At 48.2% G+C, this 26,614-nt stretch overlaps 8 protein-coding genes and 1 non-coding gene across 9 annotated transcripts; 5 read left to right on the top strand and 4 right to left on the bottom strand.

Moving 5' to 3' along the window:
- Positions 1–86: 86 nt before the first annotated feature.
- Positions 87–1,504, bottom strand: GGI43DRAFT_390665 (protein retrieval receptor). Its single transcript, XM_083204345.1, has 4 exons — positions 1,176–1,504; positions 1,006–1,123; positions 600–899; positions 87–540 (listed from the first exon to the last, which is right to left on the bottom strand). Exons 1-4 carry the CDS (start codon positions 1,242–1,244, stop codon positions 455–457), a joined length of 573 nt encoding a protein of 190 aa, XP_083066222.1. The 5' UTR covers positions 1,245–1,504; the 3' UTR covers positions 87–454.
- Positions 1,505–1,917: 413 nt separating this feature from the next.
- GGI43DRAFT_t11 lies at positions 1,918–2,002 on the top strand. The gene has a single exon. It is a non-coding gene; the product is annotated as a tRNA-Gly (tRNA).
- A 348-nt stretch (positions 2,003–2,350) lies between these two features.
- GGI43DRAFT_17836 (general substrate transporter) lies at positions 2,351–4,894 on the bottom strand. Its single transcript, XM_083199813.1, has 8 exons — positions 4,189–4,894; positions 3,946–4,120; positions 3,792–3,891; positions 3,183–3,730; positions 3,037–3,131; positions 2,921–2,979; positions 2,785–2,847; positions 2,351–2,720 (listed from the first exon to the last, which is right to left on the bottom strand). Exons 1-8 carry the CDS (start codon positions 4,586–4,588, stop codon positions 2,559–2,561), a joined length of 1,602 nt encoding a protein of 533 aa, XP_083066221.1. The 5' UTR covers positions 4,589–4,894; the 3' UTR covers positions 2,351–2,558.
- Positions 4,895–5,248: 354 nt separating this feature from the next.
- Positions 5,249–8,660, top strand: GGI43DRAFT_17982 (beta-mannosidase). The gene is made up of 2 exons (XM_083199828.1): positions 5,249–6,323; positions 6,386–8,660. Exons 1-2 carry the CDS (start codon positions 5,794–5,796, stop codon positions 8,457–8,459), a joined length of 2,604 nt encoding a protein of 867 aa, XP_083066220.1. The 5' UTR covers positions 5,249–5,793; the 3' UTR covers positions 8,460–8,660.
- On the bottom strand, positions 8,547–11,200 carry GGI43DRAFT_390656 (Zn(II)2Cys6 transcription factor). Its single transcript, XM_083204344.1, has 9 exons — positions 10,917–11,200; positions 10,719–10,748; positions 10,411–10,572; positions 10,260–10,358; positions 9,962–10,203; positions 9,196–9,889; positions 9,041–9,129; positions 8,869–8,983; positions 8,547–8,783 (listed from the first exon to the last, which is right to left on the bottom strand). The coding sequence occupies exons 1-9, from the start codon at positions 10,957–10,959 to the stop codon at positions 8,647–8,649; spliced, it is 1,611 nt and encodes a 536-aa protein (XP_083066219.1). The 5' UTR covers positions 10,960–11,200; the 3' UTR covers positions 8,547–8,646.
- Positions 11,201–11,635: 435 nt separating this feature from the next.
- On the top strand, positions 11,636–15,025 carry GGI43DRAFT_390652 (heterokaryon incompatibility protein-domain-containing protein). The gene has a single exon (XM_083204343.1). The coding sequence runs from the start codon at positions 12,248–12,250 to the stop codon at positions 14,348–14,350; it is 2,103 nt and encodes a 700-aa protein (XP_083066218.1). The 5' UTR covers positions 11,636–12,247; the 3' UTR covers positions 14,351–15,025.
- A 22-nt stretch (positions 15,026–15,047) lies between these two features.
- Positions 15,048–17,305, top strand: GGI43DRAFT_17819 (nucleoside transmembrane transporter FUN26). Its single transcript, XM_083199808.1, has 2 exons — positions 15,048–15,938; positions 16,002–17,305. The coding sequence occupies exons 1-2, from the start codon at positions 15,766–15,768 to the stop codon at positions 17,173–17,175; spliced, it is 1,347 nt and encodes a 448-aa protein (XP_083066217.1). The 5' UTR covers positions 15,048–15,765; the 3' UTR covers positions 17,176–17,305.
- Positions 17,306–17,405: 100 nt separating this feature from the next.
- GGI43DRAFT_17939 (inositol-pentakisphosphate 2-kinase-domain-containing protein) lies at positions 17,406–19,945 on the bottom strand. The gene is made up of 3 exons (XM_083199824.1): positions 18,986–19,945; positions 18,556–18,834; positions 17,406–18,478 (listed from the first exon to the last, which is right to left on the bottom strand). Exons 1-3 carry the CDS (start codon positions 19,485–19,487, stop codon positions 17,637–17,639), a joined length of 1,623 nt encoding a protein of 540 aa, XP_083066216.1. The 5' UTR covers positions 19,488–19,945; the 3' UTR covers positions 17,406–17,636.
- A 2,769-nt stretch (positions 19,946–22,714) lies between these two features.
- Positions 22,715–25,288, top strand: GGI43DRAFT_17885 (ERMES complex subunit MDM34). The gene is made up of 2 exons (XM_083199822.1): positions 22,715–23,338; positions 23,862–25,288. The coding sequence occupies exons 1-2, from the start codon at positions 23,072–23,074 to the stop codon at positions 25,194–25,196; spliced, it is 1,602 nt and encodes a 533-aa protein (XP_083066215.1). The 5' UTR covers positions 22,715–23,071; the 3' UTR covers positions 25,197–25,288.
- Positions 25,289–26,614: the final 1,326 nt, after the last annotated feature.

Genomic DNA, 26,614 nt, shown 5'->3' with positions numbered 1-26,614 from the left:
AGAGGCAAATAAATGGCTTTGCCGACCGTAAGTATTAAAAATATAATGCTTGGAATGATATTAAAATCATAAAATTCCTTCATCTCTGAGGCGCGAAAAAGTATTTCATTAAATTAAAATATAATAGGTAGCTAGCTCTCTTAGAGAGTTCGTCTCCAAGACCTGGTTCCCATGCGATTTCGTATCAGTCATCCCTGGTCTAACCCATCCATCTACGCCTTGAAGGATTCATCGATAGGCCCTCAATCGCTTTTTTGTAATCCCTTTTGAAAGCCCATCTGTTTGCCATACGCTCATCTTTTGCATCCAGCCCACCGAGCACTCTAGCACATTGTGGGCAGTGGCAATCTGTTACATGACTAAAAGTCAACCCATTTAAAAACTCCATCTCCAATGTCCATTTTGAATCCCTAGAGGGGAGACTTCGTCTCTAAGCGGTCGATATGCAATCTGCTTACGATCGGTCCTTGTGGTATGACTTCTTGCCAACGGAAAATGGCACATAGCGATACTTGATCATGTGCTGGATTTGTCGGCGCACTGTAAGATTCCGGTTAGCATGAAAATGACAGGCATAGTATTGAAGTAAGGGCTCTTACTGGTAAGGACAAAGAGAATCAACCAGTACATAACCAACACGGGCCAGAAAACAGGCACGTCGAAGATGGAGAACCAGGTGCAGACAAATGAAATGCCAATGGCTCTGGTTGCCCAGTACCAGAACTTGAATTCGGGAAGACGTCTGATGAACGGCTTGAATTCTTCGTCTCGGTTGATTGGGAGGGTGCCGACAGAGCCATCTTCCATCTCGTTATCCAGGGCGTCGTTCGAAGGGTCGAATTTCGGCTGGAGGAAGGCCAGGAAAAGGTTCAGAAGATAGATTCCCAGGGCATAAGCAACTGATTCGTGCAAATTCTAGTTAGCTTCAATTTTCTCTTCGTATTCTCCTTCTATTCTCTCCCATAGACCTGAAAGACCATGATTGGGGATGAAGCCACGACTTACCAATGTACCATCCCTGCGCAAAGAAAATGCGTAGGAAGAACAGCAGCAAACCCACACCTGTGCCAATCCATCGGTATGTGACATATGGGGTTGACTGATCCAAGATCGCTTGATATTGCTGCTCATGGTCAGCACGTGTAAGCTCGGGAAAATGCAGCCGGGAGGCCTACTCTCTGCAACTTGGTGGTATGGGCTGTGACGGCCGCGAAAGGGGTCTGTTCGGGCTCTGGCGCATCCATCTTGGCGGGTGTAAATCAAGTCGCCTTGGAGAGGAATCAGGTCGAGGCTTTGGTGAAGATGGAGGATGAAGAAAGCGGGTTGCCGCGCCAATAATCGTACAATCCAGACAACTTAATGGGGAAAAAGAAGAAGATGGAACGCAGAAGGGCTGCTTAATCGCGAAACAAGCTGATCCGGCGTGGGGCGCAGGGCCAGCATGTGCTTTGCGTACGCTTTAATCGAATTCCGCCACGTAAGGCTTGACCCCTGGCCGGTCGCGGATACAGGCCGACGTTTTGCCGGTGCCTGCAGCAAATCCAGGTACCTACGGAGTAACAGCGTAGTTTCTCCTAGGCCCATTATATATGGCGATCTTAATAGCAAGACAACGAACGACCTAAAAGGTACGGAATACAATCATTCGTCGCTTTGCTGTTAGTTTTACGGAGAACTCGGGAGCCAAAAAGCCATAAAGCCAAAAAATTGCCTTTTTACAGATGAATAATTATATACCTACCTAACTATATATTTACAAACGAGAAAACAAACCTATATTGCCTTTTCCGCTGTGCTGTGCTGTGTGGTGTAATCTATGTGCTGTGTCGGATTGGCTATGTCTTAGCTGCAAGCAACTGTATATACTGAAATTCTCGCCGCTTAGTCTCGTCAGTGGGTCAAAACCCATCACAACAAGCGTCATTGGTCTAGGGGTTAGGATTCAACTCTTCCATTTACCAATTGAAAAGTTGAGGCCCGGATTCGAGTTCCGGATGACGCATTTTTTGCCTGCAGTAAACTTGCTTTTTTTTTTTTCCCTCCCTTTTTACACTTTCCGTTCTTAATATGTTTCTTTCTTTTCTTTTCTTTTCTTTTTTTTTTTTTTGTACAGGCTAACTCTATCGCATTGGCACATGTCTCAAGGTGAACAAAAATTGGTCTCACACTCATAAAATGATCTACCGACTCTTTTCCTTATATCTTAACATGTAAATTGGATAACAGATACATTGTGCCTGACCAAGTCCCGCAAGACTCTTGAAAGTCAGGGATAATGCATTAAATCTGCAAGAATCCCAGACCTCGACAAAGCCGTGGGTTAACGAATATATAGATTTGATTTGGTAACAGATACTATGCATTACATTAATACTGTAGTAGAAAGTCAGAGATAATACGTTGAATCTGCAATAACCCCAGTCCTCGCGAATGATGCGGAGCTTTGATAAATAATACAGCTATATTGCGACTTTAGTCCCCCCTTAACTTATTTGATAGACACGTATATATATAGGCACGCATGCCTAAGTCTTGATTATTCCCACATCTCACGTCCATTATACTGTATTCTCCTCGACATGTGTCACTTCTTCATCAAAATCATCCTTCTTCGCCCGCATCTGAGCAAGCACTGCTGCTGAGACTCCAGTTGAGGCGCCGCCACCAACCTTGGCTTCGTCGCCGTCAAAATATTTGGCGATTTCTTCCAATGGAGTATTCTAAAATAAGAAGAAAATAGCATTAGCAAATTTGAACATGGATGTAGAGAGTGCGCAACTGTACCTTTGTTTCAACCCAGAGGAAATACACGACAGTAAAAATGACACACAGGAAGACATCGTAGAACTGTCACACATTGTTGTTAGACAGGTAATTATAATTGGCAATAGAAGGAGGCTTCTATAGCACTCAGACTTACGATATAGAATCTCCATCCCTGAGACTCAATACCAACAGGATTGATGTACTGGTTGAGCACTAATCGAGTCGATTAGCAAGGAAATGGCTTCACATTTAGAGAGTGCAAGTACTTACAGTTCGTGCTGACTCCGAAAAACGTAACGTTCAGGCCCTTTGCGCGGATTTCGTAAGGCAAAATCTCAATGGGATATGCCAGAAGTAGACCTTGCCTATGCAAACCGTAAATAAGACGCAACATCTCATAAAGTACTTCGACTTACCATCCGCAATTGAATGCAGTATAGAACAAAAAGATCATCACAATCACACCCTTCGCATCGGCGCTGTCTCCTGTGATATTATACCGCGCCGAAAGTATAGTCCATAACACAAAGCATATAATCATCGATCCTGTGCTGCCCAACGCCATCTTCCTCCTACCAATCTTATCAATATTGAACGAGGCCCAAATGGCAACGATGAAATTCCAAATTTGGAGCCCGCCATTGAGACCAGCTTGCTCAGCATTCTTAGTGATGCCAATCGTCTCCAGCACAGGGACAAGATAGTACGAGACCAGGCCATTACCGCACCATTGAGAGAAAAAGCCTTGCAGGTAGCAAATGAGGGTGCGCTTGCGATTGCCTGGCGTGCGAATGAGCTCGAACCAGCCGCTCTTGGAGGAAAATTCTTGCTCTAAAGCGAGTGTTTCCTTGATCTCGGTGAAGGAAGTCTGGACGAAGTCGGTGCGTTCGCCGTTGCCATGGAATTTGACCAAGACTTCAAGGGCCTCATCGTGACGATCCTTGGCAATGAGAAAACGCGGGCTCTGGAGACAATTTTTCATGTTAAATTAGAACATCAAATAGTCTTGCTTGAAATCGACTAACCTCTGGTAATAGCCAAATGAATATGATCTGCACAATAGCCGGAAAAGCCTGAATAATGGAAGGGATGCGCCAGGCCCAGTCACTGTCGATATTAATTGTTCTGCTTCGGTCAGCTTTCTTCCAAACCTCAATCCTGATAATGGATACTGCATACCCAAAAGTTACCCACGCAGCAACAATCGATCCAAAATACCACATAGAGTTGTATACCGCAGTTATTGTGGCTCGGTGCTGCGTGTGAGCCAGCTCGGTCACTATGAGAGGTGCGCTCCCGTGGTCTATCATGACTCCAAAGCCGAGAATAAACCTTCCAGCGACAAACATTCCGACTACATAATAGCGATCACAGAGTCAGTATACTTTCTCAGTACGAAAAGGAGACAGTCTTCTCTCTCACCATCTATACTAGCGCTCTGAATCGCCACACCAATTATCGCAATGATGCTGCCAATAACGATTCCCCATCGCCTCCCTAGCTTATCTGCAATTGTAGCAGGAAAAGGAAATGGAACCACAGCTAAAAGCTGTCCCAGTCCAAAAGCCAAGTTATAGAATGCCAGGAGTGAGCCCCTGGGGTGATGAAAATAATCCTGCCACTGCTCACTCGTTTGCAGAGCGTTCATCATGGAGCCATCGTAGCCATTGACCATGGACGTCATCAAAGGCACAAGGAGCAAGAGATATAAATGTCGAAGTCCCGGCTCGCGCCACCATGTCACCTTTGGAAACTCTTTGTTGGCGAGTGTAAAGGTATTTGACGGCGGAGCCGATGATTTGAATACGTTAAAGAGCTTCATTGTCAATCACGACGTCTTATTCTCCCCAATTCTTCAAGACTGAGGGGAAAAGCTGTTAGTCGGCAACAGGGTGGGAAAAGATGGGAGGGAGGTTCATATATGCTGGTTACATCTCTGCAGTCGTGACCGGGGTCTATATATACATGAACGGATACTTGTAGCGCAGGCGATCAGGTAAACAAGGGAGGGGAAATATCTGCCATCGTCCTCTTCTTTCCGTCACGCCACTGATGGAATGAACAACCTCATGATTCTCAAGACTTGGAATTATCGACGGCGCCTACAACACCAAAGAGGCCAACTCTTAGTCCATGTAAGTGGGGGAAGGGAACGCCCTTTGTAAAATTGACTAGCCATAACATCTCTAATATTTAGCTGCAAAACCGATGCCAGAGCTGAACATTATTATGCTGGGCAAGGGATCGTCATTGTATATTCCAAGAAGAGATATGGTGTAAATGCCGAAGTCGCAGAGACTGGCGGGTTTTTACCCGGATATATTCGTTTGATGTATGTATAAGCTCATGCTCATCACAATAGGTCTTTAAGGCCCAAGAGGCCTTTTAGACGTTTAACCTTACTATTTTAGAGGGAAACACTAGCCTACCAACATCACGAAAATCTAGGGGATAAGCATTGAAAACTGGAGAGAGAATACTGAACAAGTGGAGTTTGGTGTGCTTTAGCCGGTGAGGGGAGCTTGGGGTAGCATCTGGATAGGTTCGTTCGTGTTAGCTTCTCCGATCGCCAGCTCGGCTATTTTCCCAAATGGTTTCGTAGGCGAAGAAGCACATGGGTGACGTGGAATAATACCTTGATGGTAACATTGTCATATCCGGATCACTTCCCTGTATGATATTGTTTCAAGAACTCGCGGGGTAGTAAATCGCCCGCTTTGCTAGCATTGTGGAGGTGGCGGGGAACTCCATTTCATGCTCGCATTAAGCATCAAGAATGATCTTAAGGCGTGGGGAAGTCATCCGAGATCGCCATCTTAGACTTGTCATGTGTAATAAATTCCATATCATCTTGGGAGCTGTGAAGTAAAACGGGCGTCCTTATGACCATTCATAGTCTACTTATGTTCTTAATATATTCAGACTATATATATCTACTTATGCCGACTTAGCTTTCACCACTATACTGATGAACATACCGCAAATATCTATAAAAGAAACCTTTAAATCTGAATTTCCGCTTCAGTCATGGCCACATATCTACGGACAAGTATCTACGATGGCTGGACCTTCAAGCAAGCAGATAAGCCGGATTCAGATTTTCGATCTGTCGCTCAATTCCCGACTGTCATCCATCTCGATCTATTACACCACCAGCTAATCCCAGATCCACCAAAAGACAGAAACAGCGAGCTGATCCAATGGGTTGGCGAGAAGCAATGGCTCTACAAGACCTCATTCATCTCACCGCAGGCACCATCAGGCAGCGGGAAGATATCTCACATCATGGTCTTTGATGGCCTCGATACATACGCCAAGATTAGCCTAAACGGCAAAGAGATCGCCAGAACGGCCAACATGTTTCTTCAATATCGTGTAGATGTCACAGAGACTTTGAATCCAACAGGCGAGGAAAACAATCTCGAACTTCTTTTTGATTCTGCTTTCCTAGAGGGGAAACGTCTTGAAAAAGCGCAGGGATATAAGAATTTGTTCTGGAATGGCGACTCCTGCCGAATGAATGTCCGCAAAATTGGTTGTCATTTTGGGTGGGATTGGTGAGACTCTATTGGTACTTTGACCATGATATTGTTCATCAACTGACTGTCATAAATTATAGGGCACCAACACTGCTAACATGTGGCCCATGGCGACCAATCTATCTTGAGTCGTTTATCACTCGTATCGCAGATCTCAACATCGATATTGATGTTACAGATTCGTTAGACTCTGCAGCTGTAAACGCCACACTAGAGCTACAAGGTCTTGACAACAGCGATAAGTTGGTACAAGTCAATATCAGAGGTCCAGATGGTGAAGCCATTTTCACTGGGAGTGGAAATAGCAGTGTATCCATCAAAAACCCCAAACTATGGTACCCAGTAGGATATGGAGAGCAGCCACTATACACAGTGACGGCTGCTCTGGGTGACCAGAAAGTCATTCGCAAAGTAGGCATCCGCCACCTCCGTTTAGTACAACGGCCCCTTGAAAACGGTGCTCCAGGAACAACATTCTTCTTTCAAGTAAATCAGATTCCCATATACTGCCGCGGTGCAAACTGGGTACCTGGAGATACTTTTTTGCCGAGGATTAATGCGAAACGTTATCGCCAATGGATCGAACTGGCTCTCCATGGAAACCAGAACATGATTCGCATCTGGGGCGGAGGACTCTACGAGGATGATTCATTTTACGAGATTTGTGATGAGCTTGGAATTCTCATATGGCATGATTTCCAACTTGGATGTGGTATATATCCCGTATCAGACTTCATGACCAACACAATTCGGGAAGAGGCCATCTATAACCTCAAACGATTGCGACATCACCCTTCAATAGTTTTATGGTGCGGGAACAATGAAGACCACATGTTTGCAGAATTGCATCATCTCGAGTACGACATCAACGACAAGAACCCAGACAACTGGCTAAAGACGAACTGGGCGGCACGCTGGTACTATGACAAAATGCTCCCCGAAATTTGCGCCGAGCTCGTTCCTCGTGTGCCATATCATAACTCTTCCCCCTGGGGAGGTTCATATAGCAATGATGCCACCGTTGGTGATATTCATTCTTGGAGGGTATGGATGGCTGATCAACCACGATATCCATATCAAGATTATGAAAAGCTCACCGGTCGCTTTGTGAGCGAGTTTGGCATGAAGTCCTCTCCTGCAGTTCGCAGCGTCCGTCAGCTTATAACCGATCCTGCGGAGAGACATCCTCAGTCACGCACGTTCGATAATTGGTTCTGTGCACCGGAAGACCAACGCACGCTGTCAATGTACTTGATTGATAACCAGAAACACAACCACGCTTCTTTGCCAGCATACGTATATGCTACTCAGCTTAATCAAGCTGAAGCAACCGACTATTCGTTGAGGCCATTTAGGCGCCTTTGGAAGGGTCCTGGGCAGGAGGAGTGTGCCGGCAGTCTAATATGGCAGCTCAACGACTGTTTCCCAGCAGCAAGCTGGTCTTTGGCCGACGCGTTCCTGCGTCCCAAGCTGGCTTATTTTGTTGCTAAAAGAGATTATGCACCCATTATTGTCGGCTGCGCAAGGACGACGGTTGAAACTCCTGCTGATGAATTCACTCGAGTATTCATAAAGCGGGTCACCACGGCAGATGTTTGGGCTAGCAACTGCACCGTCTCTGAAGCCAAGTTAACCGTAACGACAGCATTTTATTCCGTCTTGGATGGCAAACTGCTGGCCTCCAGGTCCGATGAAGTGACATTGCCACCAAATCGCTCTACAGAGCTACGAAAACTCAATTTCGAAGAAGACGAATGGGGAGTCAAGCAAGAATCCATCGTCGTCGCTACAAAGCTGACCAAGGACGGAGAGGTGCTGGCTCGCTACGTCAACTTCCCACAGCCATTGCGGCGTCTTGATTTAACTGCTGCGGAGGTTACCGTTACCAAAAAAGACGTCAATGTTTCTAATGGATCTTTCAAGCTTGCCGTTTTGGTCAAGAATGGCGTGGCCAAGGGTGTGGAATTGATGATTGATACTTTGGACCCGGATGTTGCAGATAGCTACACCTTCAGTGATAATGCTTTAGACCTAGTTCCGGGAGAGGAGCAGGTTGTGACTGTTACTGCTGTCGCTGATGCAAAGGTTTACATTGGCGAAGTTAGAGTGGTAGAACAACATTACGGCTCGGTAAGTTTAGAACCAGAGGTTTAACTGTGTTTGCATAGCCGGGAGTTGCTACAGCAGACCTTGGATAGACCGGTATACAAATACACTATAGATGATGAAGTCAAGTGAATCTAAATGAATTCAGTTCAGCTAGATAGTCTCTATTACGAGAGATGAATTTGATCTATGTAGATATAATTTGCTTTTTATAGTATGTAAGATGAGAGCTCTATCAGTCAACCAATCCCCTCCAGGTCTCCTCCAAAGTGGAGATAGATTGCGTGATATCCCATGTAGTTTCCTCTTTGATCCGATGTAGTAGGTCTAGTAAATGCAACTGGGAATTACGCTCTCTTAATGGGCGGCCACCTGGATTCCCAATTAGTAGCCCGTTTTGCATACCACGAGGATAATTTCTGATCTGACAAGTCAAAATTCACATGGTTTTACTCACAGTATGCTAATATATCTGCAGCATTTACTAGCGCCCCTGGATATCTACAGCCTTTATATAGGGTCAATCCACGGACGATTCCGCAGATTTGAATGGTATGCTCGACAGCTTCAGGCTGCGAGTGAAAATGAGTTAAAAGTAGTAAATAAACGACGTGAATATAAGAACTCACTGTATTCTCGCTAGAAGCGTCAACATCTGTAGAATGTTTACCTAATATGAATATTACTTTGCAGAGATGATAGAACTGCATTGCCATAGCTAGCGCGGCCAGAAATATTAGGATACATGGCCCAAAATCGAGAATATTAGCTAACAATGACTTACCATGACAAATACACGTATAATTAATCGCGAGAAATGAATTATCATCAGTCACTATGGAAAGTGGACTAAAGGAATTCGGCAACCCCTGCTGCCAATCATCCACCAACTTGATCAACATATTTTGATGCTCAATAGCTGATGTGGATACATCTGGGTCAAAATAGTGGTTAATAACTCGTGCGGTGATCCAGATGATGTTATTTGTCCAATCATCATCCGAGTCTCCATCAAATACGACGTAGTATGTTCTATCTGACGTGTCGATATTAGTCGGGCAGCAGCCACGCAGAGCAGTCAAGATCTCCTGGCGGACATATGTCCAGAACGCAGTGTGCTTGAGGCTCCCTGGTCCAAACTTATTTGCATTATGACTGAAAAGGGATAATGAGCCTCGTAAATGGCGTTGTAGATCAACTTCGGCATTGTGGTCGCTGAGCATCTCGTGCATTCGTAAAATTACCGTCGATAGCGCCAGTGCGCTCTCAGAGGCGCATGCCAAGTCTTTCAATGCGGCTATAAGTCGGCGTACACAACTGTAGTGATATTCATCTGCTACAATTGGATTAAAATTAGGATCAGAGCGACTCAGATACCGCGCTGAAAATGCAAAGATTGCATCAAGAAGCATAGGGCATTTCATAGCCAGCTGAGGCACAGATGCCGAGAAGTGGTGTCTTGGGTCGTTTAACGCCAACTGCCCGTTTAATTTGATGTTAGCTGCTTAAGAAACGTTAAAGATAAAAAAAGGTTTCAGCAAAAGACTCACCCATCCGCTTAGATGTTCAGTATAGAGATTCAATAGCCGCGCTTGTTCTGGATCCCTCAAAGCCGCCCGAGGTTGTGGTGTATATATAGGCAGATTTGAGTTTAGAGCTTCCATCAAACTTCCAACAGGAGTGTTTGTCGTTTGGCTACACGAAACGTCTTCGAATAGGAAATGAGTGGCCGGAAGCATGGATAAATGGAGCCCGCCAGGTATGATTTCGGTTGGTACGGCTGGTTGATGATCTATTTTCATGTGAGAAAGCTCAATGAAGTCTCGTCTTTGCTAGGCCGTTTCTCACCTGAGGGACTATTTTGACTTGATGTCGTGTCGTTTCCCATTTTGGGAGGGTCTCGACCAGCTTTTCGTGTCTTCAGACGTACCTGGTGAGCGAACCGCACTTCGATAGTCGGATTAGCAGCCAACAGAGACTCCATTATTGATGTACTCACCAGAAGGCGGAACATTAACCCAGATATGGTCTTCTGGAAAGACAAAATAGTCACTTTTTTCTAAGGCATTGCCATCGAGGCTGTTGGGGCGGGGTCCTTCAGAAAAGAAGCATGATCGACCAGCCTTCTCGCAACGCTTACATTCCGGTCTACGTTCATCGCCTTTGATAGATAGAGTTAGCTCAAGGGTAGGAATAGAAAATTAGACGGAAAGTAGGAAAAGATAACGTATTCATCAAGAAACAAGAGGAATCAGCCATATCGTGACGGCTAAACGTCGATGCTTAGGGTACTTGACAGTAGCTTACACTTGAGGTGACGTTTTCTACACGTTAGGCTGTCTCATATTTGGCCAGTTAATTATTGGTGAGATCCGCAAAGGTATACTCAGTGATATATAAGGGCTAGCGAGAATGTCTGCAGTTGGAAGTGGTGTGTTGAACTGAAAAGCCTTACCACCCTATTCCGTATTAGTGAAACGCATGGCAATCATGATATCTGCATTTACGTACCTGTCTTTACGCGCCTCTGATTGGTACCAGAAGCCATTGTACGCCCAAGTGAAAATGTACTCTCACAGTTTTGCTTATAAATGTACCGCCTGCTGGATCATCTCATCAATTGCTCGTGTTGAGAATCATGCGAGAAAAACAAGGCATAATGGGCTGGATGGGGCAAAGTTGGACAAAGTTGGAGATGTTCGATCTATGGGAAGACCCACGGAAGCTTCGTTCCCCGCGCGACTGCAGATTAGCGGAGATGTCGAGCCTTGTTTTAGCGCTGAGAAATCTCCAGTTGTATTTTTCTACCTAGGCAGTACTAGGAGCTGCTAATTTTGGGATTATATGCAGCTACTCCGTATATCAGGCTACCAATACGCTTACTACAGCATGCAGCTATTCGGTGTTCTGCATAAGACGGCTATACAGTGAGTATTCCTCAGGTACATGAATGAAGATACGTGGCTCTGCTGCTATGGTGCCTAACATACATGGATTTGGGATACCAATGTTAATTGCAGCAGGCTGTGCTGTCGTATTATAGGTACACGTATTCGAAATCCCAATCCTGCATGTATTTACCCGTCTAGCGACATTTAGGCTTTCGGCTTGGCTATTGAAACTTCGAGCTATAATGCAACTTCTAACCAGGGGTCTTATACGAGAAAATTCACTTTGTGAGACCCGTTTATCAAAGGATATCAAGTCAGCTTTTTTCAAGGATATTACTCAAATTCTGTAGATATTGCTGCACTATGTTTTCCATTTAGCTGGCCTTCTGGACAGTGACGTGACATGAGGTTACGTGAAAATAACTCATGATGTCGAGTCAAAGAATTGAATACATTAAAGATGAGTAATTTAAGAGAAAAAGGAAGCAAGATTTCCCCCAAACTGCTCCAGCCAACGTCGATGATATGGAGAAGAAGTCTCCGTTGAGGAAGCTCCACATTGCCATATAGGGTAGATTTGATACAGGTGAGCGCCCATTAGCGGCAAACATCGTGTTGTCTCAGACACGAGATGTGGAGAGAAGAAGAGGATCCCTGTAGGGGTAGTGCTGCAGCTCCCCAGCACGACCTGCATCGTCCGTTATAGCCCGGCCAGCTCCCAAAGGAACCCAAACAAGCTTCTAAACCAATCACCGCGCTGTCGTCATCTCGCCTCACGCTCTTTTTTGTCCTACGGCCTTGAGGGCCTGCGTCTCTGGCGCAAGGTTGATCTGTTAGCATTTAAGCCAGTCAGTTCCTTTGCGCAGTCATCAGCAGAAAAGCATACATCTTTTCAAAAAACAAACACAAAAAGCCATCGCCATCATCACCCGTAAACAATAAACAATGCGAGAGCCACCACCTGAAGACGACTGGTCTTCCTCTGGCAGCGAGTCGCCGCCACCAAGACCAGCGCCAGCTCCAGCACCGCACCAGCATCAGCAGCATCAGCAAAATCGTGCGCAAGCGGCGCCGCCGCCAGCGAGGCGCCAAAGCATCGCCAACCGCTTGCTGGGGGCGGTCCAACAGGTTCGTAGCAAGGAAAACAAAGAGAAGGCCAAGAATGAGCCGCAACCAGCGCCTGGCAAGCGGCGCCCGTCCGTCGCCGCCGCCGACAAGTCCTCTCCAATGAGTCGCATCCGCACGTGGCTGGATAACTGCAACGATCAGCACGATTATCACTGTTGCGCTGATGACGAGGACCTGGATGCCAATACCTTTAAACCCGTCTACCTCGTCGACTCAGTTGAGCGCTGCTTGGTCAAGGCGAAACCGATGGATCGCTATCTTGCTTTGAGCTATGTCTGGGCGCCGCTGGGCCAACGGCGCGGAGGGCCCAGCGAGGTGGTCCAGCTGCTCAGATCCAACATCGAAGAATACCTATCGGTTCTCCCAGAAGTAGAAATCCCTGAAACTATTCTCGATGCCATGTACCTGGCAAGGAAACTGGGCTTGCGCTACCTGTGGGTCGATCAGCTGTGCATCGTCCAAGATGATGATGTTGACAAGGATAACCATGTGCGACACATGCCCTACATCTTTGCAAATTCCTATCTTACAATCGTCGCGGCGCATGGCGATCTGTATACCGGCCTTCTTCCTATTAGCCCACGGCGGCATGCTCGCGAGGCCCGTGAAGCCAAGCCTGGCGGTAGCAATAAGGATCACAACGAGCTGCTTCGTCAATCCAAGTGGAATACTCGTGGATGGACGCTACAAGAGCTCCTCTATTCGCGACGAGTTGTCTTTTTCTTTCAGGAGGCCGTAACGTGGGAATGTCATTGCGATCTCTGGCAGAAGAACTCCACAAACATCATACCCAAACTGCGAGGGAAAAATAATCGACAAGACTGCAATAATCGCGTTTCTGAGCCCATACTTGGATTTCAGCATGCTCCATGGCCCGACTTGGACGAGTATGCTCGTATAGCCGCCGATTATAGCGCGAGAAGGGTGACGTACGTCGAAGATACTCTAAAGGCATTTTCAGGCATCACCTCCATGCTGTCCCGTACATTTTCGGATGGATTCATGTTTGGAATGCCGCTCATGTTTCTCGATATCGCTCTACTCTGGAGACCGCAGGCCTCAATACGACGGAGAGCTCCACCGCGAGCTCCCTTTTTCCCATCATGGTCTTGGATGGGATGGTGGTTTGATGGTGTGCCGGTCGATTTGATCCTGTGGAAAGCCGCAGCAGACTATGTTGAAGAGACAAGTTCGACAAAAGTAGGACCGAACTCTAAACGCTTTCAATCCCTGCAAACTTTTAGAATAAAGAGTACTGTTACCTGGAATCTTACAGACAGGGCTTCCACAGTTCCCGTGGCCAACACAGGACTGCGATACCGAGAACTCCGTTCTCGCAAAAATGCTGGTGCGCAGCTACCCCGTGGTTGGTCCAAGAGCGGATCCTCTTTCAAGCATGATAGTGACAGGGGAACACTCTTCAAATATCCTGTGCCGGTCGTCGATCCTCCCAAAGATGGATTGCACGCGCCAACTCTCTCCGAACAGACTTTCCCCGGGCCGCTCTTGTCTTTCAAAACGGTCGCTGGCTTTTTCGACGTCGATCTTGCCGATACTATGGCGCCAAAGGATCATTCGAATCCTCAGATTGCAATTGGAAACATCTGGGGCAAGTCTGGCAAATGGATTGGCGAGTTTCGAGCTCACGATTCGTGGTTGGGCGTACAGACGTCCAATTATGAAGGAGGTGAAAAGCTCGAATTCATTGCCATAAGCACCGGAATGGAACGCAAGGGCTCATTCATCTTTACACCGGAAAGATTCGAAGAGAATAAAGATGCAGACGGCATACTGGACTTTGTGAATGTGCTTTGGATTGAGAGGATCGGCACTGTTGCCTACCGACGGGGAATCGGCCATATTTTACTCAAAGCCTGGAATGCGCAAGCACGAGATCAAGTGGATATTGTTCTCGGATGAGGGTTTCCCGAGAGTTACCTTGGTATAGCTAGCGAGGTATATGTCGAGCGTGGGCGTTTAGGGGGATTTTAGTCTTGAGTCTATTCCGGCGGCGGCGGCAATGGTTATTGTTTGTTCCTGTGGCTTGATATCTGTACTTAATTTTGTGTACATGCTAATGATTTTTTATTATCCCGCTATGTACGACTGGGAAATGGTCCGTGGCTAGCAGGCGGGCAAATTGTACACAATCCTGTTCAGCGCGATGATATCTGAAATACATGCTATATATTCGTCTTCTAATACCTACGTGTATTTAGAGTCCCTGATGCCGATGTGGCTGCAAGACATGGGCTGGGTCTTTATTGTGGCTGAGGCGCTTTGATTTCGCGTCCAAGTGCTCTGGATGGCAGAAACAGTCCCGTCCATTTGGGATACTTTTTGCGTATGGCGTCACGCGCCAGAAGTTAAGATATTGACGATGCATGGCAAACTTGCATCGCATTGAGTGTTCATCACGTGGACGTTATCGCATTGAGCTTGCATCGCATTGAGTGTTCATCATGGAGACTTCGGCTCTTAAATACAAAGCATGTATGCTGCAATCGTTTCCCACGAGTTTGTATGAGTCGGTGATGAAGCACTGGATGGCATTAGCTTATGTCTGTGCCAAAGACAGATGAGAGTGCATCTGGCATTGAGATCCGATCCTACATACTATCTATCAAGTATGAGTAAGCTGGATGGTATGACAAGCACATGCCCGCCTCGTCTCACGGTGGCGCCGATGTGTTAGACAATTTGCTGTCACTTTTGGCTTATGGTTGAATGACATTTGCATAATATACACTTCATTATCTGACTAGATGCCTTTGTAATACAAATGAAGCACTTTTTGTTTATATATGTCAATCAAAGGCCTCCAAGAAATGCAAAGACGATAATCTTCCATCAATCCCAGTGACATCCACCACTCGGTACGGTATGAGGCTTCCATCGCCACTAAGCCGCCCTAGCGCCCAGCTCCCGCCTGACCAGCCCCGTCCTAGCGGCGGCCGCCCCAGGTTATCAGTAATATAGCCGACGCATCAAATCTGGACCCGGATCCTCCTTATTAACCAAAATAACGTCACGGGTTTCGTTTCCTGCCTCGATTGTCCACGCGACCCCTGCCCAATGCCTGGATTCGACGAGCGTGAGAGATACATCGCAGTCTCTCTCTGTCTCCGTCACGGTGCTTGCAATACTCAGTACCTTTGAAAAGGCTTCTTTTTCATCGAATCGGGATACGAAGGTTCAGAGTGGGAGGGAGAGAAGTGCGCTAAAGCAACTCCGATATCGAACCTCGACTCTATCGCTTTGTTATCGCGTTATCGCAAAGAATCACCCCCATTCGTACGGCTCGTCGCCCGGTCGAGGCGAACACGAAGACAAACATGGCATCGAGATTGGAATACCGGTCGCTGGCGGATGAGGAGGACCGTGAAAGGGCTTCAGATGAGGACTCAGCTCTGCTCGGCGGAGAGTTTGAGGATGGTCTAGAGGTGCCCTTTTCGTGGATCGAATATGGCATCTTCTGCTTCCTCGGCATGGCCATGCTCTGGGCCTGGTAAGAAACAACACCACAGCTCCCCCATTCCCTAACATCATAAGCTAACATCATGATTTATAGGAACATGTTCCTCGCCGCAGCCCCATACTTCGCCTCCCGCTTCGCCGGCGATCCCTGGATCGAAGCAAACTTCCAGTCCACCATCCTCACCGTCTCGACCCTCACGACCCTCGTCGTCGTGCTAATCCTCTCCAACATCCAATCCTCCGCTTCGTACCCCTTCCGAATCAACCTCGCCCTCATCGTCAACAGCGTCATCTTCGGTCTGCTCACAATCTCTACTTTCGTGTTCCTCGATGCCTCGCCTCGGCAATACTTGAGCTTCGTGCTCGCCATGGTGGGCTGCACGGCCTGGGCCGCCGGATTGATGCAAAACGGCGCGTTTGCGTTTGCTGCTGGGTTTGGACGGCCAGAGTATATGCAGGCCCTCATGGTGGGCCAGGGCGTGGCCGGTGTTCTGCCCTCCATTGCGCAGGTTGTCTCTGTGCTGGTGTTTCCTCCCAGCAAGGAAAACACGTCTGGCGAGACGGAAGGCGAATCATCTGCATTCTACTACTTCCTTGCTGCTGTCATCATATCCGTAATCACCCTCGGAGCCATCGTCCCTCTCGTCAGACGACACAACCGCATGGTAGCAGACCGTCTCTCAGAGCGCCTGGCCTCCTCCATGACCAGCATCGAAGAAGCCGAGCGTGCCACTCGAAAAGTTGTTTCCCTTCTCCATCTCCTTAAGAAGCTCTACTGGCTCGCCTTTGGCGTAGCACTAATCTTCACCATAACCATGTTCTTCCCTGTCTTTACCGTCAAGATTCTCTCTGTTCACGAGGACGGCGGCCTCATCTTCCAACCCTTTGCCTTCATCCCCATAGGCTTTCTCTTCTGGAACCTTGGCGATCTCGCGGGTCGAATCGCCACGATGCTGCCTTACTCGCTGACCAAGAGGCCGTTTCTACTCTTCGTGCTGGCAGTGGCGCGAGTCGGCTTTCTTCCGCTTTACCTGCTCTGTAACATACATGGCCGGGGCGCCATCATCCCGAGCGATTTCTTCTACCTTGTCATTGTCCAGGTTCTCTTTGGCATGACCAACGGATGGCTTTGCTCCAACATGATGATGGCGTCGGGAGAGTGGGTGGAAGAGAGTGAGCGGGAGGCTACCGGTGGATTCATGGGCTTATGCTTGGTCGCTGGCCTTGCTTCTGGAAGCCTGTTGAGCTTTATAGCGTCTGGTATCTAACAGAAATGTTCATTTGATTGACAGGCTATCATATTATAAAGGCGTTTTTTTCAATTTATTATTCATCATGGTGGTACTCATGGCATAGTTTATAGATTTCTTAAGCATTTATTCGACAACACAATCGGCTATCTAAATTTATTTTGACTTAAAGCTAATAAAACAATTCTGTAGTAGGTACGATAATAATAATGATGATAATGACACTCATCGAAATCGATTGATAGGTTTTCACTGCCGCCGTCCTGTGTTCCTTGCGATGCTGCTCTTAAACCTTTTCCATGTCCAATCCCGTCTTGTTCCCTATAATGCATCTTCATGCCACGCATACCTAGCCCTCCAACGCCATTGTAAATGCTTAAATGCCAGCTTCCGAAAGAAGCAAGATGCAGAGGAAAAAAAAAGAAATCCGTTTGCCCAAGCCAAGGCCAAATTATGACCCCAAACGTGTACATGATCCTTCAAGGATTGCACCTTAAGGGGTTGTTGTAAATAGAATCAGATAGTGTGCCTCCCGTAGCTCTTTTAAAAGACTCCAGGCCTTTGCGTAGAGCTGCAATATCCGTTTTGTGCCGGAATACCATAGTTTTCGTTCCCGTAGGCGAAGAAAGATCGTTATTTTGGCCATTAGAATTCGTATTATGTTTAGTCGTATTTTCTTCCATGAGGAGAATGACTGGCTCCCCTGTGCGCGGCTTCCCCGACCACTCAAGCGAGCAGAGCGATGGTGGATGGTAGTAAGTGTCACCGCATACAACCCAGTCGGCAGTATAGAAGCCACCATCAATAAGATCCTTCTCGGTACCACGCCAATGGCTGGACTTCCTTTCAGGGTCTTTCCAATCAAAATCACCAAAGCGAAGTTTGATTTCCTCATCGTCGCTGGGAGGAATCAGCGCAAAGCACGTACAATCACGCAGTGTCATGGCGACAATGAAGTCTAGATTCGGTATAGGTTTTAGGGGGCCTGCGTGGTCAAGACTCTTCTGGCAATTTCTTAGTGCTTGAATCGCCTTGTGATGGATAATTTTATCGAGAGCGGCCTGGATGCGCTCGTTGTTGTGTAGACTAGAAAGTTGCGGAGCTATGCGGAATGGAGATGCAACTTGCTGAGGACAGTCGGGATTTGCAAGTGTAATCGGACAGGGCTTCTTTTCGGGACAAGGAGCCTTTGTACCCGGGGACTTCAAACAGTTGCGAAGTTCTAATGCGCATTGTCTGCATCTGATGGCATTTTTGGGAGCACTGGGCGACTGTAGCAACCACTTGGGTTTGAATTCGATAAGCATAGAGCCATCAGCGCCTTTAGATAGTGTTAGTATGCAGCTGGCAGAATTTGGGGAGGCGCCACACATGATACGTGGGCATGTAACTACTCACCATTTGGCCGCATGTCCTCCACAAGAAACCCCCAAGAGGCGCGGCCAATGAATGATCCCTGAAACTTGGGCTTACGCAAGTGATTGACATCCCGAAGCATGGCATTAAGCTCATCCACAATGCTGGATTTATGCAGCACCACCAGCTCCTGGCGCACGGCATGGTCACCAAGATGCGGTTGGATCTCTCGAATGAAGAATTCCTGTTGGCGGAGATAATAGTCGGAAGATACTGGAGTACGACCAAGAGCCTGTGCTTTGGCCACTCGAAGGAGCTTGCCTATAGGATCAGAGCATCGGTTAGCCACTGGGTCTGTGTAACCACAACTTAGCGTCGAGGAACGCTTGAGAAGTTTGCCAGAACCCTTGATTTGCGTATATGTTGCCTCCTTGGGAAAAGGAAATAAGAAAAAAGGAAAAAAGTAACGTACCTTGAAACTGGGCGTCCATGCCACTATTGGGAGGCAGTTTGATCTCGAAGACGACATTGGCGGCTCCTTCACCGACCAGCCTGACGGGCTTTGTTCCTCGTGGCAGTAAGCTGACACTGATTAAAGGGTCGCACACGCTGTCGCTGTTACTGTTGCTCATATCTAACACGGGAGCCGCGTCGCGGCCTCGATCGCGGGTGCTGGCGTCTTGGGATCTGATTCGCACTCGGTCACCGCCGTCACCGTCGCGGTCGCAATCGCACTTGTGGTCGCGGCTGCGGTATAAGCTCATGGCCCGCAGCCGGACCATGTCGTCGGAGCTGATTCCCGGGATAGCCTCATCGTCGGAGTCTTCCGCAAGAGAGTCAGCATTGGATGGAGAGTCTCGGCCAGCATCGGACAGGAAGTCGTCGTCAAAGCAGTCGCCGGCAACGGAGGAGCCGTAGTTGGAGGCCGAGTCGTCGATAAACTGGGGTGGCAGCTGCAAGAAAGCTGGGTCCATGATTGGGACAAATCGTGGGCCTGTCCGTCCTGCAGGCCTGCTGCAAGGGCTGCAAGGCACTGAGTCGGAGGGTGTGGGATGGCGCGCTTCGGGCGGCCTCAGGGAGCACAAAGGCTGGATAGAGAGAGACTGTACGCTGAGCGGCGTATTCGTAGGGAGATGCTGAGGATATGAGGTACTCCGTACTCCGTAGCTAATAAGACGATTGACGGCGAGGCAAAGGAAGCGATATTGCCGTCGTTTTTGTCGTGGCTCGTGCTTCGTATATAGGGACCACTCTACTCTATTTCAAGGTCGAATGTTGAATTAAACGGCAAAGAGTGGAGAACTAAAGCGGCGACGCCGTCATTCTTGCGTGGAAGTAGATCCGCAGTCAATCTTATATCTCTATTCTGTTCGTGAGAGAGGAAGTCGAGTGATCGGCACGAGGAAATGTTGAAATAATCAAGCAGAGTTGGTAGATGAGAAAGGGGGAAGAAGGAAGTCGATGGCAGATCGCCCAGAGTTTAAAAAAAGGGATCGAGGAGGTTAAGGCCACCCGCCCGCCATGGCAAGCTTATACAGTAGTCTAGTAACCGGCCCGCCATTGACTTTGATCTGATATTACACCGCTATGCTCTTTTGGCACTGAGCCATGCACATGGAGATATTACAAGAGCGAGGCAAGGGAGGCTGGTGGCATGTGTATTCGTGGTAGGCATACAGTGGCGAGGCCAGCCGGTGATCTGAGCTCTAAATCTGACAACCGTGATCGGGATATTAGCAGCATCTGCCCTATTATCGGAGACGCCCCTGTGATGTGCGTCTGCTAGCAGCACATAGATGCAACATTCGTTTACCTCAGTATTACTTTGTACAGGAAGTGGTGGCAATGACATCTCCCTCTTGACCACGGCGTTGGAAAGAGGCTACGCCCAATGTGCGGGCGGCTGAGGTCGTATCCATTGACGTGCATTTCTCCTAGGCTCCGCAGCGCACGCTCTACTCTTTCAAGGCTACGGCGGAACCAGGAGCATGGTGATGGGTGCAGCGACTATTGCTATCTATCGTCGTTGCTGCCAATCATAACCCAAGGCTGGTCCAGCTTACACACCCAAGTGGCCTGCAGGGCTGAATCGCTTCTCAGCGGCCGAGGCTTGTTGGAAGCTGAAATCCTGACTGCCGGCCATCCTCATGAACTTCTGGCACGAACCACTTCCTTGCTCCCTGAGCTGAATGGCCAGCACCAGCTGGTACCTCGCGGCTGGCGAATTGGATCGCGAATGTCACCTCCCTTCTTTTGTCACGATGCTTGAGATGGTGGGATGATGCTACCACGCACCGCACTCGCAGTAGCGGCTGGGAGGATCACAGCTGGAGCTTGTACGTACTTGTACCCAGTTGGCATGCACTATCAGAGATCATGGTGCGCCTGACCGTGTACATGTATGCATGTATGACCCGAATGCGGCGCATCACGGGACACAACTGCAGCCTCGAGATATTTTTTGGGGTGTTTTCGCATTCCCATCTACGGGGTGGCAGTCGCACCTGCACACGTACGCACCTACAGTGCAAATATATAACACCTACCAGGTGATAGTCAATTAAATAGTAGTCGCTACTATATAGCAAGCAGTATTTCGTGAAAACAAGCTTTGAGCGCTGGCTGAGCCTCACCAGGCGACATATTTTTTTTTTTATAGGCAGCCCACCTCCTGAACACTGTCAATACGAAGTTCATGGTTATTAATGAAACTGTAGCAAATGCTCCATATTTCAGTTCGGCAGTATGAAAAATCGAATTTCGTTTAATAGGGAGTGTGCGTCACGACAGAGGCAGCTCAAAAGCCTCTCTATCACACGAAGTTTATGAAAATGGCGTTTTCTGGGGTCGTTTCTACACAAGAAGCACCGGGCAGGATCAGCACTCTGAAATGGACACCCCTTTGCCCCGGATTTACGGTCCCTGTGATGTCATTAGGGGACTTGCAACCACGCTCAGCAAAAGATCCCTTGGATTGGACCCCCGCATGAAAAATCACGTCGATATGCAGGACACAGTCCCCATAAAGCCCATGGAGCGACTGGCCAGCTCTCTAAGCCGTAGTCGGACATGTACCAAGATTGTCTGACGATTTTCCATTTGCCTGCATTGCCGAAGCTACACTCCGCAATCCTTTGCCCTTTTTTGGAACCTTCTATTCCTGTTTCTCCCTCTGCAATGCAAACTGTGCGGAATACGGGAACACCGGGGATTGCGCATAATTTCGTTCCGAAAAATGCCCTGCGTACTACCGCATATTCTGCCAATGTCCTACTTCTTCCGGCTGGTATCGTGTTAATGCCGAGTTTGGTAGAACTAGCCGACATTAAGCATCAGTGCTAATATTAGCTTGTTTCGGCTCCTTATGCGGCTTGCAAACTCAAAAAACGCGTCTTCATGGTCACATTGGGGTTGAATCTGTGACTGCCCAGGGATGGGGAGAGAAACATTGAAGACATTCTACCGTCTCCTCGCATAATTATATGCACCTTGCATGTACTTCATATTTCCAGGGAGGTGTTTTGCCACTCAATTCAGATGATCGCTTCCCCAATGCACCGTAATTTACCTGATACAGAGAGGTTGGAGGCTATTGTAGATGCAGATCGTGGAGCATCCCTCTTCCTCTACGTAGTGCTATCTGCGCACTGGGTACACGAGGGAAGAAAGCTATCTGCAGCAAATTTACCTGCCGTCGGGCAACTGATTGATAGGCTTGGCTGTCAGCTGATGAAGAGTAGTAAAGAACCGCGACGCGACACATCAGGAGACTTGCGCCGGCCACAGTGGTCCAATTCGGCTAACGCTGCCGCTGGTTCGTCCTGGGGGACTGCATACACTTAGCCCTGCATATCAATAAGCAAGTCGTCGCTGCTTATTGCATGGAGCGTTGGATTTGTGATGCTGGCCACGACGAAAAAGGGCATCAACACGCTAAAGTGGGCAGATGCAAGCTCCGACTCACGACATTTTCACGCAAAGGGCATGGATATTGGAGGCACAGTGCCATCTGCACGGCATTCGTTCGTCACTTTACAGCACAGCCGTTAGCGGATTTGCGGCGGCCAAGCCCGCCTGAAATGCCCCGCTGCTGGACGGTCTAGCGGGTTGTTTCAGCGGCCTGGAGCGCCTACCGCACATCCGTGCGTCCGCGCGATACCGAGCTCCTAGCTGGTGAAAAATTTCTGGCGCCCACTTTGCTTCGCTAAGAAAAGAACCGCAGACCTCAGCTCCTCCAACTCTTTAATAGCGTCATCTTCCATTATCTTGCTCCTACTACCTCCCGCACCACCTTTGCTCGAATACCTCCATCTCAATTCTCTCCTTGCTGCAGCCTAGTATCTTGGAGCTTCCAGCAATTACTCTCCCTCGCTTCGCTTGCCGAATCGTCGCTTTCGCATCGCTATAAAATCAATTTCAGAAATTTCAGCTAATCCCTGCTTGCCTGCAAGCCCTCCGCACGAATTGATTCCCCCACCCACAGGAAGTTGCCTCTCGCGGCCCTCGACGGCCATCGTCTGGAATCCCATGGTCTCGAGATTATAACTGCCATTTCAACATGGCTTTCAACTTCAACTGGTCGCCTTTAACGGCGGACGCTGAGTTCTACTCGCGCGCACGCGACCTGCTCACAAAGGCTCTAAACAAATCGCCCAAACCACCCATCATCGTCGATGACATCCTCGTCAGCGAATTCAACCTGGGCACCGTCCCACCAGACCTCGAGATCCTGGAAATCGGAGACCTGGCAGAAGATCGATTTCGAGGCATTTTCAAAATGTGTTATTCCGGAGACGCCTACTTGACGCTGAAGACGCGGGTTCAGGTACGTTTTCGCAGCTTTCTTGCAATATCCCCGTAATTTTTTTTTTCCCACGGAGCTCTCGCGCCACGCCAAAATGTACCCGATAATGCCCGAACCTTTCCTTGACTCGCGCCACCACAACAAGCGCATCTGAATCGCACCGCGTATTTGGATGCTTTGTTTTTGAAGAAAGCAGTCAATTCATCAGAGATGTGGCAATCAGCTGGATAAGTGTCTGGCAAGCTGTGCAGCAAGCTTGAGAATATGCCGCTACCGGGATGTGATGCGCCATTGCCGGCACTGCCGTCGATCACTTAGCTCTTTGCGTATTATACGCAAAAAAAGTACTGCAGCACGCCCTCCCTTTGGGAGCTTCACACCGGCTTGGAATGCTATTTGTCTCATGCATGAATTGTTGCATTCACAAGCAGCTTTGATTTTAATCAGCCCTTCTTCATCTTTTCTCATTTATTTCGTGCGTGGGCGGGGGCGAGACAGCATTGCATGATATGGACCAATAGATGGCTAACACGACGATGCGCAGGCCAATCCCCTCAACACCTATCTCTCCTCTAAGCCGGAATTCACCTCCCCGCAGCCACTGGCCGCGGCCTCGGGCCTCACGATCCCCCTCTCCATTACTCTGTCCGAGATCAAGTTATCGGCGTTTATCATCCTGGTCTTCTCGAAACAAAAGGGATTAACCCTGGTGTTTCGCAATGACCCACTCGAGTCTCTCAAGGTCTCTTCGACCTTTGATTCGATCCAGTTTGTGCGGGACTACCTGCAACGGACCATTGAGCAGCAGCTGCGGAATTTGATGATGGACGAGCTGCCAGCCATTATTCATCGACTGTCTCTGCAATTGTGGTGTCCTGATCAGGCCAATAAGGGCGTCGAAACTCCCAAAGAGGAGACAGACGAGGAGGGGGTCAACCCGCTATCAAGCCCACCTTTGGACCCTGTCGATGCCAATGGCAACGTGCTAGACCCCAATGACATCTCAGAAATCTCTCTGAATGGCGGGGGCGAGACGCAGTCTCTATTTTCCCAGAAAAATCTGTTACGCCTTGCCGCGCTGACAGATTCACACCGGACCTTGTCTCTTTTCACACCTGGCATACGAGACGTTGTATTTCGAGCTTGGTCAGGTTGCGCCGACCGTGCTGATCCTGCTACGCCGTCTATTTCATCTCCTAATCGAGTCCGGACGAATTCACATGCTGGCGGCACGAGTACCACCTACACATTTTCCGATACGGCAAGCTTGCACGGCTCTATACCGTCGCGGCCTTCTTTTGCAAGCGTCAATGCGTCTATGGGCTTAGGCGTCGGTAGCAATGTCCGATCAAGGACGGGCCGCAAGAAGAAGAACCGAGTGGTCAATCTCCGAAAGACCAAATCTGAGGCGGTCACTCCAGACAGCCAGTCCGAAGCCGGGGCCAATACACCCAACTCAGTTAATATTCCTCTCTCGGAGCCCATCATGGATATACCAGAAGAGGAGGAGCTACAGCTACATGATGATCCATTTACCAGCGATCCCTTCAACCACCAGACGCTCATGTCTGATATTGGCGACAACACACTTACTCTAGAAGAACTCACCTCCGCCTTGAAAGACTTGAAAATGCTGGCCGACGCTACGGCTAACAGCCGTAAGACGACCCCCGAGAAAGGCAGTCCTCGCGAGACGCCGAGTGCCAAGGGCCAAACATCGCCTGATCCCCTGGACCAAGACTGGGTCATGAAGATGGCGAGCGAAATCGCACGCCGTGTCTATGACGAAAAGCGGTCCCAGCAACGGGGCAAATGGGATGAGTCGGAGGATGCCCCACCTCCGGCATACGAGGCATCGCCGCAGTCGCCGTGCCATTGAACGGCAATTTCGAACCGAGCTGAATTAGGGCGTGGAAAGACGCGAGCATGACTGTCTCCTATGTTCTATTATTCGCTCTTTACAAGTTTTCTTTTCTACCGTCTCCACTTTACGGGGAAAGAAGAACTCTTTCCTTTGTTACATTTTTTTTTGTTTGGCAGCATTGTGCTGTTTTCACTAAAGTATGAGCATGTATACGCATTTGCATATGTATATGCACTTACACACATCAAATATTTGGGTATGTTTTACCTCGGCGTTATATGGAAGGAGGGGCAATAGGGAATGCATGGCACGCATCACAAGTAACGTACACACGGGACAAAGAGGGCAGGCAGGAAAATCAAAAAGCAGGAGCAGAAGCAAGAAGAAAGCAAAAAGATTGGCTAGGATCAAATGCCGGGTGGGAATTTCAGGGACGGTGGTGTTTCTTTTTTGGTTGCATGATTTGATACCCGGATATGCACTTTTAAACAAGACGATTGGGTCCAGTAAAAAAGTGTTTTATTTCCATGTTTTTTGAATGGTCTGCCTTTGCCTTTTTTTATGGAGCCGTCTGCAAGCAGACGTGTACGACGGTGGGATGCGTGCCTCTTTCATAAGTTTTCCTTTCTTTTTTCTTCTTTTTTTCTATTCGCTTCGTTGGCTAGCCACGCCAACCACCCACCCCATTATGACTGCCACCCCGGGCGTGTGTTGTATTGATACGTCAGAATTTGGGATCTCCAGCCCGGGATTTTTATTGGCATTGTGGGGGAAGATGGAGGCGTGCCATTTTTAATGGTGTTGATGGTGCTTATTTGCACGCCGTTTGAAGGGATTATGCCACCTTTACGACGATGCTCATGATTTGCTTTCTCATTTTTTGTTTGAGCGTTGAGCGTTCGCAAGGCATTGTATTACTAGACATGTCTTCCCTATGTCTCTTTTTCCTTTTTTCTTTTCCTTTTGGGTTTTCAGGCACGAGGGTTACGTGCCTGTGTATTAGTAGGAAACAAACCAAAAGACTGTACTATCATATTCACGTACTACTAGTAATGGGGCTACGGGACCTGGATCGAGGATCGAAATACACTAAGACAGACACAACTCCAATCTGCAGAGAATTACAATACAAATGAAGCTTGAAGCTTAACTTCTTTTGGCCCCTTTGCCTTTCCTTTTGCCACTCACATGTAAGTCGATAATGATGCTTGTATCAGGCTTTCACCGCAATTCTACGCATAGCAAGTGCACATTTACACATGTAGAGAGAGAGAATATCGATATTTTAGGTCCACATGACTAGATTTGGTGCCAAGGAGGGGTAGATTTATTTAGTTGTGCCAAACACTTATATCTCTCATATAAGTGGTAGTAGTGGGCAATACCCTAAGTTTATGTAGCTACCGCTACGACAAAGTAAAGCAGTGGGGAAG

Source organism: Trichoderma evansii (genome assembly GCF_050947405.1).
Source record: "Trichoderma evansii strain SZMC 28006 chromosome Unknown GGI43scaffold_1, whole genome shotgun sequence".
Taxonomy (NCBI): Eukaryota; Fungi; Ascomycota; class Sordariomycetes; order Hypocreales; family Hypocreaceae; genus Trichoderma; species Trichoderma evansii.
This window is presented reverse-complemented; position numbering and strand designations above follow the sequence as displayed.